General features: G+C 45.4%; 1 protein-coding gene across 5 annotated transcripts in view; it reads right to left on the minus strand.

Moving 5' to 3' along the window:
- The window catches only part of utrn (utrophin), a 517764-nt gene that overhangs the window by 356553 nt on the left and 146671 nt on the right, over positions 1-14540 (minus strand). For all 5 annotated transcript variants that reach the window (XM_080199920.1, XM_080199921.1, XM_080199919.1 and 2 more), the window contains exons 26-29: positions 9370-9540; positions 7062-7244; positions 1119-1253; positions 53-202 (exon numbers count right to left, since the gene is read on the minus strand). In XM_080199920.1, the coding sequence (XP_080056046.1) occupies positions 53-202; positions 1119-1253; positions 7062-7244; positions 9370-9540 (639 nt within the window). The remainder of the gene's footprint in view (positions 1-52; positions 203-1118; positions 1254-7061; positions 7245-9369; positions 9541-14540) is intronic.

A 14540-nucleotide genomic window follows, 5' to 3' on the forward strand; every position in this document is an offset into this window, starting at 1 on the left:
ATTGTATCAAGGCATTTTAAGATTAACAGAGAAAGACAACCTTGCCTCCTACCTGGTGACTGAGCCCTTCATATCGAGTGTTGAATACTTCCAATTTTTCACTTATAAGTTCATCCAAAATTCCACCATCAATCAACGTTTGGCCCAGTTCACGGATCTGTGTTCGATTATCTGCTGGATGGCGCAGCACAGACTCAAGGGACTGATGGGTGGAGAATAAAATACAGAGCAAAGTAACTGAAATTATTCTCCCAGGCAAGTCATGTCAAAGGTCAATGAACTAAGAATAGCAAATAACTGCAGTCATGGGAACTGTTTTAGCCAGAGGCAATTTAACAAACACTTCCAAAAATACTAAACAGAATTTGAACTTAGTGTATTCAAGTGCCAATACATTTCATAAATGCAGTATTTTTAACCATCTCATCGACAGCCAAAGCAACACCACTGCAAAATCTTGTTGCATTCCAGGTGCATTGAAGAAAGAAAAGCCATTTTCTAAGTTGTAAAGAGCAAATTGTTATATGAAGTTCATCAGGTGCACCATCCGCAAGTGCAAAAAACTATGGACACAATCTTACTGTCCGTTCATGCCAAGCTCCTGCTACAGCGAGGTCGGAGAATTTGGGGCCCAGCCAAATCCCCATTTACTGCAGCAGGATGGGAAAATCCCACCGGAGTGAACAGCCATAACATTGCAGCCTATGTTCGCTCAAAAACATGGATCACAATAATATTCCAAGTTAAAATATAATCACTGTTAATGGTAGTAGAAAAGGAAAAATGTTTCTTTAACAAGGTAACATTTTTAATTAGAGATTTGAAACACTACGCTGCAATAACCTATTTAATTATCATTTATTCTATGCATGTTGGCTTTCAAGAGGACATGCTTCATTCACTGCCAGTGCCTTGGTTGGGTCCTAACTCCAGATTCAGGAGATATTTACATATAACTGCAGAATTGGAATGAAGCAAAACTAGAGCACATTAATGCCCCAGCTGTCGTGTAAATACATCCTAAATGAGTTATCCTTAATTGTAACATCCCGGATAGAAAATATTTGCATTTAATTCAAAGCAACAAACTGCATCTGAATTTTCAACAAACGCTTTACCTCAAGAGCTTCACTGACAGCTTCAGGACTGTCTTGTACATTCTCTGTGGTATACAACACCTCCTCCAGAGTCTTTAACCAGTTGTTTTCTACATCTAAGTAATGGAGTAACTCACACCAGCAAGACCATACTTCCTGTGGCAGACAGGGAAAAGCAGTAAGTTTTCGTCAAATTATCACCTTCTGAGGCAGTCAGTACAGCAGATATTTTAACAATCCAGGTGCAATGAGTAGGCAGTGCTGAAGGGAAGGGATGGTCAGTTGAAATAGGGAGAAGCAGGTCTGCCAATCCACTTTTATCCAAGGACAGAACATAAGAACATAAGAAATAGGAGCAGGAGTAGGCCATCCAGCCCTTCGAGCCTGCCCCGCCATTCAATAAGATCATGGCTGATCTGTCGCTGCTCAGTTCCACTTTCCCGCTTTCTCCCCATAACCCTTAATCCCCTCTTTTATCAAAAGCCCATCAACCCGCGTCTTAAAAATATTTAGCGAGGCAGCCTCCACCACTTCAACGGGCAGAGAATTCCAGAGATTCACCACCCTTTGAGTGAAGAAGTTCCTCCTCAACTCCGTTCTAAACCGCCCCCCTTTTATCTTGAGGCTGTGCCCCCTAGTCCTACTGTCTTTTTTGAGCGGGAAGAGTCTCTCCACCTCTATCCTATCCATCCCATTCATCATCTTATACGTCTCAATGAGATCTCCCCTCATTCTTCTAAATTCTAACGAGTACAAGCCCAGTTTATTCAGCCTCTCCTCATAGCTCAACCCCCTCAACTCCGGTATCAGCCTAGTAAACCTCCTCTGCACTCCCTCCAAGGCCAAAATATCTTTGCGCAGGTGCAGCGCCCAAAACTGCACACAGTACTCCAGCTGCGGCCTCACCAATGCCCTATACAGCTGCAGCAAGACCTCCCTACTTTTATATTCAATCCCCCTCGCGATGAAGGCCAGCATCCCATTTGCCTTCCTGACCACCTGCTGCACCTGCAAGCTGGGTTTTTGCGACTCATGCACAAGGACCCCGAGGTCCCTCTGCACCATCGCCTGCTGCAGTTTTTACATCACATGAGTACAAGATACACTTTTCTGAAGATTTGATTCTCCTGCCCAACCGTCATCCAAGCTGGACAGTCCAAGTACATTAATACACTTTATTTACTTTGGCCAATCACATTCTACCTTCTAGCAGAATTAGGAATTAATTGGTCAACTGAACCCAGAGGTTCTGCCCCTGCCCCTGTTGCTTAGTAACCTTATCTATGCAAATCCAGTAGGTTCAAGGGTCACTCCTAACACCTACAGTCTTGGGAATGAGAAGGGAGTCACCTTCCCTGTCTGTTTTCTGTCCCCTTATCAGTGGAGGCTGAATACGTCTATTCATTACAGCTAGGAGCTGAATCCTTCTATACATTTCAATAACCTTTGTTATTTGTAGCTACCTGGCCTGCCCCTGCTAATAGGGTATATGTGCCATAAGAACATAAGAAGTAAGAGCAGGAGTAGGCCATCTAGCCCTTCCAGCCTGCCCCGCCATTCAATAAGATCGTGGCTGATCTGAAGTGGCTCATTTCCACTTTCCTGCTTTCTCCCCATAACCCTTAATTCCCTTGCCTACCAAAAACCTATCTACCTGTGACTTAAATATATTTAGCGAGGTAGCCTCCACCACTTCAACGGGCAGAGAATTCCAGAGATTCACCACCCTTTGAGTGAAGAAGTTCCTCCTCAACTCCGTTCTAAACTGCACCCCCCTTATCTTGAGGCTGTGCCCTCTAGTCCTGCTGTCCTTTCTGAGCGGGAAGAATCTCTCTACCTCTATCATATCCATCCCCTTCATTATCTTATACGTCTCGATAAGATCCCCCCTCATCCTTCTAAACTCCAACGAGTACAGACCCAGTCTATTTAGTCTCTCTTCATAGTCCAACCCCCTCATCTCCAGAATCAGCCTAGTGAACCTCCTCTGCACTCCCTCCAAGGTCAAAATATCCTTGCGCAAGTGCGGCGACCAAAACTGCACACAGTACTCCAGCTGCGGCCTCACCAGTGCCCTGTACAGTTGCAGCAAGACCTCCCTGCTTTTATATCCTATTCCCCTCGCTATAAAGGCCAGCATCCCATTCGCCTTCCTGATCACCTGCTGCACCTGCAGGCTGGGTTTTTGCGACTCATGCACAAGGACCCCCAGGTCCCTCTGCACCGTAGCATGCTGCAGCTTTTCGCCCTTTAAATAGTAATCCCTCCTACTATTATTTCTGCCAAAGTAGATAGCCTCACATTTGCTAACATTGTACTCCATCTGCCAGGTCCTCGCCCACTCGCTCAGCCCATCTAGATCCCTTTGCAGACTTTTCACACCCTCCGCACAATTTGCTTTTCCACTCATCTCTGTGTCATCAGCAAATTTCGACACCCTACACTCAGCCCCCTCCTCCAGATCATCTATTAAATGGTAAATAGCTGAGGCCCCAGCACCGATCCCTGCAGCACTCCACTAGTTACCAACCGCCAATCAGAATAGCTTCACTGTTCCAAAAGAATGTGATCTATCTAATTAAACTTATTTCCCATTATGCCAAGGGGTAAATTGCTTGTTGGCCAAAGCTCCCAAGAAAATACAAATACAGTTTAAATCTATAATACTTGTTCAAAAATGATCATATATGTGCTCATACAATACCTTTGTATAGTATATAAATGAGGCACATTGTGATGCCTTTGATCTGTAATAGGCATGCTGTGGTCCCTACTTCAAACTTATCTACTTGGTTTTAATAGTCTCTATAGCATTTGATAACTTGCCACATCAAAGTTCAGTATGCAAAACAAGAGCTCATGGTGCAGAGGATGACATTTATGTGGATAGAGGATTGGTTATGCAATAGGAAATAGAGTGGGATCATTTTTGATTTGGCAAGTTGTGATGAATGGAGTGCCACATTGATCAGTGCTGGGGTCACAACTACTTACAATTTATAACAATGACTTGGATGAATGGGATGGTTGCCAAATTTGCTAATGACACAAAGACAGGTAGGAAAGTAACTTGTGAAGAGGAAATAAGGATTCTGCAAAGGGACATAGATAGGTTAGGTGAATGGGCAAAAATTTGACAGATGGAGTATGTTGTGGGAAAATTAGAACTTGTCCACATTGGTAAGAAGAATAGAGAAGCAGCGTTTTATTTAAATGGAAAGAGATTGTTGAACTCAGTCGTACAGAGGGATCTGGGTGTTCTGGTGCATGATTCAGAAAAGGTTAATATGTGATTCAGAAGGCAAATAGAATGTTGTAATTTATTATAAGGGGAATGGAATACAGAAGTAGGGCTGTTTTGTTACAGTTATATAACGATTGGCAAGACCATATCTGGAGTACTGTATACAGTTTTGATCTCCTTCAGAGTTCAGTGAAGGATATGTGAGATTGGGGGTGAGGCATTATCTTCTGAGGAAAGATCGAACAACTGGGCCTGTAGGCATTGCAGAAGAACGAGAGGGTATTTTACTGAAACGTGAGATTCTGAGGAGACTTGACAGGCGAATGTGAAAAGGATGCTTCCCCTTGTGGGAGAGACCAGAATTAGGAATGACAATTTAAAAATAAGGGTTTTCTCATTTAAGATGGAGATGAGAAGATTTTCTTCTCTCAGAGAGTCCCATGTCTTTGGAACTCTCTTCCACAGAGACCAGGGGAGGCAGAATCATTCAATATTTTTAAGATAAAAATAGATAGCAAGAGAGTCAAATATTACTGGGGATCAGAGGAATCTGGAGTTAAGCCACAAACAGATCAGCCATGATCTTTTTGAATGGTGAGCAGGTTCAAGGAGTCAAATGACCTACTCTTAATTCACAAGTTTATATGGGACACAGAGTACATAAGAACATAAGAAATAGGAGCAGGAGTAGGCCATCTAGCCCTTCGAGCCTGCCCCGCCATTCAATAAGATCATGGCTGATCTGTCGTGGCTCAGTTCCACTTTCCCGCCCTCTCCCCATAACCCTTAATCCCCTCTCTTATCAAAAACCCATCAACCCGCGTCTTAAAAATATTTAGCGAGGCAGCCTCCACCACTTCAACGGGCAGAGAATTCCAGAGATTCACCACCCTTTGAGTGAAGAAGTTCCTCCTCAACTCCATTCTAAACTGCCCCCCCTTTATCTTGAGGCTGTGCCCCCTAGTCCTACTGTCTTTTTTGAGCGGGAAGAGTCTCTCCACCTCTATCCTATCCATCCCATTCATCATCTTATACGTCTCAATGAGATCTCCCCTCATTCTTCTAAACTCTAACGTGTACAAGCCCAGTTTATTCAGCCTCTCCTCATAGCTCAACCCCCTCAACTCCGGTATCAGCCTAGTAAACCTCCTCTGCACTCCCTCCAAGGCCAAAATATCTTTGCGCAGGTGCGGCGCCCAAAACTGCACACAGTACTCCAGCTACGGCCTCACCAATGCCCTATACAGCTGCAGCAAGACCTCCCTACTTTTATATTCAATCCCCCTCGCTATGAAGGCCAGCCTCCCATTCGCCTTCCTGACCACCTGCTGCACCTGCAGGCTGGGTTTTTGCGACTCATGCACAAGGACCCCGAAGTCCCTCTGCACCGTCGCCTGCTGCAGATTTTCGCCCCGTAAGTAATAGTCCTTCCTACCATTATTCCTACCAAAGTGGACCACCTCACATTTGCCAACATTAAATTCCATTTGCCATTTCCTGGCCCATTCGCCCAGCCTATCTAGATTCTTCTGTAGACTCTCCACACCCTCCTCACAATTTGCCGTTCCACCAATCTTGGTGTCATCAGCAAATTTCGACACCCTACACTCGGTTCCCTCCTCCAGATCATCTATATAAATGGCAAAAAGCTGAGGCCCCACCACCGACCCCTGGGGCACTCCACTAGTCACCATCCACCAATCCGAATAGCACCCGTTGACCCCCACTCTCTGCCTCCTATTTGACAACCAATCCTCTATCCACGCTAACACCCTACCCCCAACTCCATGTCCCCTGACCTTCTGCAATAACCTCTTGTGAGGTACCTTGTCAAACGCCTTCTGAAAATCCAGAAAGACCACATCCACCGGCTCTCCTCTATCCACTGCCCTAGACACATCCTCATAGAACTCCAGTAAATTTGTCAGACACGACTTCCCTTTAATGAAACCGTGCTGCGTGTGCTCTATCAAGCAATTCCCTTCAAGGTGAGAGAAATCTACGCCTCATTGATTCCTCCCATCCCTAAATCCACTGATCTACTCTTATTAAATGAGCATTGTGAGCTTTTCCTGAAGACAGTTTACATGTCATTCCTCTGTGAAGAAATACAAACATTTAAACAAATTAAACAACAGACCTAGAAACAGCAAGGAAACAATGACTTCTGACGTGGAAGTTGTCACTGATTTGAAGCTACTTGCTCTGTTGGTGCCAGTATTAACAATCGCAAAGTCAATGTTGCCTGCACTAATTTACATTCAGGTTTTCTCGATATCAGACTTATCGAGCAAGCTTCCTTTTTGTAACCACCAGCTGTGCAAGTTCTGAGCTTTGGAATCAGCTTTAAAACATCATCTCTGCTCATTCCTCTGATTTTGAGAGATTTTAGGCCCTCTCCTCTTCAGCCTTTGCTCCAACTCATCATGAGTGCCATTCAATCAGAGATGATGATCTAAAGCTTCATTAGTGCTGCAGAAAAGGAGATAACTTGCTCTTACTCCTCACTAACATCACTTAACACAAGATAACATTTTCCAGCTCCTCATTAATGCTGCTCAGTTGAACAGTCAGCTTTGAGCTTACTCTGGCTGTCTTCCCTGGCTACCTCAGCACTCTTCAAGAATAGAAAGTTATTTGCATCATATCAGATTGCACTCCCACATGTCATCACTAAAACACTCTCTCATTTTGATTAAAGTGTAATCACAATTCCTCACCCTTAAGGTCAGGTACTTCCGTTCAATCCGATCACAAAGCCTCTTGTAATTTTCCAAAACAGCCTGAAGATCCCTGGACATCAGTTCTTGATCACCGGGTGGCACTTTCTTCAGAACAGCATTTATATTGTCTTTCAGAATCTTCACTCTAACCTCTTTCTGCAGCACCTCCTCTTTTGCCCGCTGTGGGGAATAATAATGTGGTCATTCTTCAAATAAGCCTAAAGAAAGAGCAACTATTCAACCAAGGGACAAAATCTTTGCCCAATGTCCACATCTACATTTTTCAGACTTCAATTTTTTTATGGCTCATGGGCTTCAATTTAGGGACATTTGACCAGCATTTGCACTGTAGCCCTGCCCTACATTTGCCAACTTCACCCTGTGACCTTGCTGCTCTGTAATGGGACAACACAGTGGTTAGCACTGCTGCCTCACAGTACCAGGGACCCGGTTCAATTCCAGCCTTGGATGAGTGTGAGTGTGAAGTTTGCATGTTCTCCCCATATCTGCATGGGTTTCCTCCAGGTAATTTAGTTTCCCCCACAGTCTACAGATATACATGTTATGTGGATTGATCATGCTAAAATACCCCTTAGATGTATGGATTGGCAGGGTATATGTGTGGGGTAAGAGGGATGGGCTTCCTGAGTAGATATCAGCCAGAATGTCAGTGCAGACCCGATGGGCCGAATGGTCATGTCCTGCATTATAGGGATTCTATGATTCTCTGAATGCCCTGGACTTTAACTGAAGCAAGCTTGATCATAAGCAATTATAATGTAGGAATTTCTAACAGGATGTTGTTCATTTATTACTAATTCGGCTGCCCTTTCGCATCTTCAGGTTTCTCTTCAGCCTACTTCCACCCTGCTAATTTTCTTTAGCTGGCACAGATTGATGGGATGAATGGTCTCATTCTGTGCTATAACTTTTCTGTGGTTCTATGTTACAGTCCCAGCTGATGTTAATACTGGACAAGTCAGATTCCAGAATGAAACCTGGCTTGATAGATCATAACTTTTATTATTTCCTTTAAAACCATGGAGGTAAGTTACTAAATAAATTCACAGGAGCTTGCTGATTAATTTTTAACACAAAAATTAAACATTTATTAAACAAGAAAAATGTTAAAATATTCAGTATTTATTCACCCCAGCCATATCTTTACAGACACATACTAATTTGTAAAGATAATAGAATTTACAATATCTACTTTACTCTCTAATATTCAAGATAAGTATGCAATATATGCAAAATTAACAAGCAGATTGTGATCAAATGCATCATCACACTCCAAATAAATGACAGATGTGACCAATGCAGAGTCTCTGGGTTTATAAGCAATTCACCCTGACCCTTGTTACACTGTGAGCCAACTGGTCTCAGAGAAACTCTGTCTTTCGCACCAGGGTTTCCAATCTCTGATTTGAAACTTGCCTCGGTATTCTCTCCCACACGTCACTCTCACTTGGACAATTTCAACTAAGATTCACCTCCAGGGTTTTAATCTCACCTTCTGAGATTCTTTTCTCCTGGATCTCCACATATACTCAAGTTTCACCTTCCGAGCACAGTTTCAAGATTTTTGATCATGCCAAACAGAACTCAGACAAGAGTCATCAACTTTCAGCTTCCCTCTCAAATCTTCTGACTCCTCTTGAGCCTACTTTGCTTCAAGTTTGCTCCCTACAGATCTCCATCTTTAATTCGGAACCCATTGCTCTGCTCCTTTTTCTCAACGGGACCTGTTTCTAATCTCTGTCACTGTCCCTTGACTTTATTCTGCTACCTATTTAGCCCCACTAACTGATTTGATATCTTATTTTTTGCTTGGGACCTTCTCCTTGTTCTCCTCATCATGTCCTGCTCCTTGAGACACCCTCTCTGCAATGATGCTCCTCTGCAAATCATCTGACCTACAGTTTCACACTGTTTCAGCAGTTCTTCTTTTCTTTCTGCACAGGGACACAGGACCGGTTCTCGGCCCAAAGACATAACATATATGAACTTTGCACGTGTCAAGGTTCCCAGCCTGAAAACATGGAAACCACTAACTTTGCCCAATCAGCGCAACCATAAAATCAACAAATCACACAATTGCAGCCTCTCCCAACCAGTGCATGCACAGGAGACATGAAAGCAGAGAAATACTCAAACTGCACATATGCAGCCAGTTCCCGCCAGCGCATGTGTCAAAGTCTCAAGGTCTGCTGAGAACTGTACTTCCCAAACTCCGAGATAGGTAGCTGAGTTTCACAACATTCATATCTCATCATTTTCCATCTTCCAGCATATTCCATCTTACTTTCATCTCGTCCAATGCAGTCTCCAATTCCTCGGGTGATTTATATTCGAAATCCTTCTCCAAATATTCCTCTTCAGCCTGCATGGTCCACTCACGCATCTCCACAAGATCTTTCCTTAAGTTCAGTGTCTTCTCCTGCCTTTCAGACAATCTTGTCTGCAGAGACATAATCTGAAGGAACAGAAATATGAATAAATTTTGGCATTCCTGTGATTACACACTGCAGTCCATAACTCTAAGGACCAACAAAAAGTGCAGTCCAACTCTGCAACAATCATATTAAGCAAGCAAAATGAAGAACCTTTTCAATTACAGCACACAAGGTGCATTATTAAGGGCTCAGGAAAAAAATCTGAAATCTGTCAATTTAACCCAGGAAGGACTCCTCTGAATATAAATTCATCGAATAAGCACTTTATTCAGGGAACGTTTTGAGATGCATATCCAACAGTAAAGTACCTGGAAAGTTCAAAAACATAAATACTGAAATATAATTAAATAAATGTAATTCAGGTTCCCACCGCACACCTTAACCTAATAAACATCAAGACTCTTATGCCTTCATGCGAGGCATATCACTCCACATTGTGGACAATAGTTCGGCACAGTGCAACAGTGGCTTGCACTGCTATCTCACAGCACCAGGGACCTGGATTCAATTCTGATCTTGGGTGACTGTATGGAGAACAGAGAACATAGAACACTACAGCACAAACAGGCCCTTCGGCCCACAAGTTGCGCCGATCACATCTATAGCCACCAATCCACAGACCTATCTATAACCCCCAATCCCATTAAATCCCATATACTCATCCAGAAGTCTTTTAAAAGACCCCAGCGAGTTCACCTCCACCACCACTGACGGCCGCCGATTCCATTCACTCACCACCCTCTGAGTGAAAAACTTACCCCTAACATCTGAGGGAGGAAGCGATGGCCAGCTCTCTGGAGCTGAGCCAGTGAGCCAAAAAATCAAAAAGGGAAGCAGAAAGGTAGTACTAATAGGGGACTCCACAGTGAGGGGCGCGGACAGGCGTTTTTGTGGACGTAGAAGGGAGTCGCGGATGGTGGTTTGTCTCCCTAGGGCTGGGATCCGGGATGTCTCTGGGCGGGTCCCAGACATCCTGAAAGGGGAGGGTGAGGAACCGGAGGTAGTAGTACATATAGGTACTACTGATGTAGGTAAGAAGAGGGAGGCACTCGTGAAAAAGGACTATAGGGAACTGGGTAGGCAGCTGAGGAAGAGAAAAGCAAAGGTAGTAATCTCAGGATTGCTGCCTGTGCCAAGGGAGAATGAGGGAAGAAATGAAATGAGGTGGAGGGTGAATGCGTGGCTGAGGGACTGGTGTAGAGGGCAGGGATTTCGGTTCCTAGATCACTGGGACCTCTTTAGGGGTAGGTGGGACCTCTATAGTAGGGATGGGTGGCACTTAAATACCAGGGGGACTAGTATCTTGGCGGGAAGACTGGCTAAGGCTACCGGGGGGACTTTAAACTCGAAAGGATGGGGGGGAGGGAACTGTGTTGGGGAAACTGGGACGGAGGAGGTTCGCTCCCAGGTAGGGGAGGACCGCAGGCAGTATGGGAGGGAGGTTAGACAGGTGGTGGAGATGGGAAATGCCCAGACTGAGGGGCTGAAGTGTATATATTTTAATGCAAGGAGTATAGTGAATAAGGTAGATGAGCTTAGGGCGTGGATAGCTGTTTGGGATTGTGATGTGGTGGCCATTACGGAGACTTGGATGTCTCAGGGACAGGACTGGGTACTTCAGGTGCCAGGCTTCAGGTGCTTCAGGAAGGACAGGGAGGGTGGCAGAAGGGGTGGTGGCGTGGCACTGTTGATCAGGGATAGTGTCATGGCTACAGAGAAAGAGGATGTCGTGGAGGGATTGTCTACAGAATCTCTGTGGGTGGAAGTTAGGAACAGCAAAGGGTCAAAAACTTTGCTGGGTGTAATCTATAGGCCGCCCAATAGTGACAGGGAAGTTGAAGTGCAAATAGGGAAACAGATTCTGGAGAGATGTTTTAATAACAGAGTTGTCGTGATGGGAGACTTCAATTTCCCAAACATCGACTGGAATATCCCTAGGGTAAGGGGTATAGATGGGGAGGAGTTTGTTAGGTGTGTTCAGGAGGGTTTCCTGACGCAGTATGTGGACAAGCCTACGAGGGGAGAGGCTGTACTTGACCTGGTACTGGTGAATGAACCAGGGCAGGTGATGGATCTTTCGGTAGGAGAGCATCTTGGATATGGTGACCATAATTCTATCTCCTTCACAATTGCGTTGGAACGAGATAGGATCAGGCAGGCTAGGAAGGTGTTTGTCTGGGGTAAGGGGAGATACGAAGAAGTCAGGAAGTTACTTGGACAAATAAACTGGAAGGAGGCGTTCTTAGGGAAAAGTACCGAAGGAAGGTGGCAGATATTCAAGGAATGTGTGTCTGGAGCTCTGAATGACAACGTTCCGATGAGACGAGGGGGTTTTGGTGAGTCGAGGGAACCGTGGTGCACAAAGGATGTGTTGAACCTAGTCAGGAAGAAAAGGAAGGTGTACAAGAGGTTCAGGGAATTAGGAGATGTTAAAGATCTTGAGGAGTATAAGGACTGTAGGAGGGAACTTAAAAGGGAAATTAGGAGAGCCAGAAGGGGTCATGAGAAGACCTTGGCGGGTAAGATTAAGGAGAATCCCAAGGCCTTCTATAAATATGTGAAAGGTAAAAGGATAAGAAGAGAAGGGATAGGACCTATAAAAAGTGAGGGGGGAAAGGTTTGTGTGGAACCAGAAGAAATGGCGGAGGTGCTTAACGAGTACTTCGCCTCAGTATTCACGGTGGAAGCCGATCTGGGAGATTTTGTTATGGATTTGCAGCAGAGGGAAAGGATTGAGTACGTGAATATTAAGGAGGAGGATGTGTTGGAACTTTTGAATTCTATCAAGGTAGATAAGTCGCCGGGACCAGATGGGATGTACCCCAGGATACTGTGGGAGGCGAGGGAAGTGATTGCAGAGCCCCTGGCGATGATCTTTGCGTCGTCAATGGAGACGGGAGAGGTTCCAGAGGATTGGAGGATTGCGGATGTAGTTCCTATTTTTAAGAAAGGGAACAGAGATAGCCCGGGAAATTACCGACCGGTGAGTCTGACCTCAGTGGTTGGTAAGCTGATGGAGAGGCTTCTGAGGGACAAGATTTACGAACATTTGGAGAGGTTTGACATGATCAGGAATAGTCAGCATGGATTTGTCAAGGGCAGGTCGTGCCTTACAAGCCTAGTTGAGTTCTTCGATAATATGACTGAACACATTGACGAAGGAAGTGCCGTGGACGTAGTGTACATGGACTTCAGCAAGGCGTTTGATAAGGTCCCCCATGCAAGACTTCTTGAGAAGGTGAGAGGGCATGGGATCCAAGGGCCTTTGGCCTTGTGGATCCAGAACTGGCTTGCCTGCAGAAGGCAGAGAGTGGTTGTGGATGGGGCTTTTTCTGAATGGAGGTCAGTCACCAGCGGAGTGCCTCAAGGATCTGTTCTGGGACCCTTGTTGTTTGTCATTTTCATAAATGACCTGGATGAGGAAGTGGAGGGATGGGTAAGTAAGTTCGCTGATGACACGAAGGTCGGTGGTGTTGTGGATGATCTGGAAGGATGGCAAAAGTTGCAGCAGGACATAGATAGGATGCAGGACTGGGCGGAGAAGTGGCAGATGGACTTCAACGCGGATAAATGTGTAGTCGTCCATTTTGGCAGAACCAACGGGATGAACGAGTACACTATCAAGGGCAGAAGTCTGAGTAGTGTTGAGGAGCAGAAGGATCTTGGGGTCCGGGTCCACAGGACTCTTAAATCGGCCTCGCAGGTGGAGGAGGTGGTCAAGAAGGCGTATGGTGTACTGGCCTTCATTCATCGAGGGATTGAGTTTAGGAGTCGGGAGGTAATGCTGGAACTTTATAAGACCCTTGTCAGGCCTAATTTGGAGTATTGTGCGCAGTTCTGGTCGCCTCACTATAGGAAAGATGTAGAAGCTATTGAAAGGGTGCAGAGGAGATTTACAAGGATGTTGCCTGGACTGGGAGGCATGCCTTATGAAGTTAGGTTGAGGGAGCTGGGACTCTTTTCCCTGGAGAGACGAAGGTTGAGAGGCGACCTGATAGAAGTTTACAAAATGTTGAGAGGAATAGATAGGGTGGACTCTCAGAGGCTATTTCCCCGGGTTGAAATGGTCGCTACGAGAGGACACAGATTTAAGGTGCGGGGAGGGAGGTTCAGAAGTGATGTTAGGGGTAAGTTTTTCACTCAGAGGGTGGTGAGTGAATGGAATCGGCTGCCGTCAGTGGTGGTGGAGGCGAACTCGCTGGGGTCTTTTAAAAGACTTCTGGATGAGTATATGGGGTTTAATGAGATTGAGGGTTATAGATAGGTCTGTAGGTTGGTAGGTGATGTGATCGGCGCAACTTGTGGGCCGAAGGGCCTGTTTGTGCTGTAGTGTTCTATGTTCTATGTTCTATCACCTCTGTACTTGCTTCCCTGCACCTTAAATCTGTGTCCTCTCGTAGCGGCCATTTCAACCCGGGGAAATAGCCTCTGAGAATCCACCCTATCCGTTCCTCTCAACATTTTATAAACCTCTATCAGGTCGCCTCTCAACCTTCGTCTCTCCAGGGAGAAGAGTCCCAGCTCCCTCAACCTGTCTTCGTAAGGCATGCCTCCCAGTCCAGGCAACATCCTTGTAAATCTCCTCTGCGCCTTTTCAATAGCTTCCACGTCCTTCCTATAGTGAGGCGACCAGAACTGCGCACAGTACTCCAAGTGGGGTCTGACAAGGGTCTTATAAAGTTGCAGCGTTACCTCCCGACTCCTAAACTCAATCCCACGATTAATGAAGGCCAGTACACCATACGCCTTCTTGACCACATCCTCCACCTGCGAGGCCGATTTAAGAGTCCTGTGGACCCGGACCCCAAGATCCTTCTGCTCTTCAACACTGCTAAGACTCCTGCCCTTGATAGTGTACTCGTTCATCCCATTGATCCTGCCAAAATGGACCACTACACATTTATCCGCGTTGAAGTCCATCTGCCACTTCTCTGCCCAGTCTTGCATCCTATTTATGTCCTGCTGCAACTTCTGACATCCTTCCAGACCATCCACAACACCACCGACCTTCGTGTCATTG

This window comes from Carcharhinus amblyrhynchos, chromosome 12, assembly GCF_965287045.1.
Source record: "Carcharhinus amblyrhynchos chromosome 12, sCarAmb.v2.hapA, whole genome shotgun sequence".
NCBI classification, from domain to species: domain Eukaryota; kingdom Metazoa; phylum Chordata; class Chondrichthyes; order Carcharhiniformes; family Carcharhinidae; genus Carcharhinus; species Carcharhinus amblyrhynchos.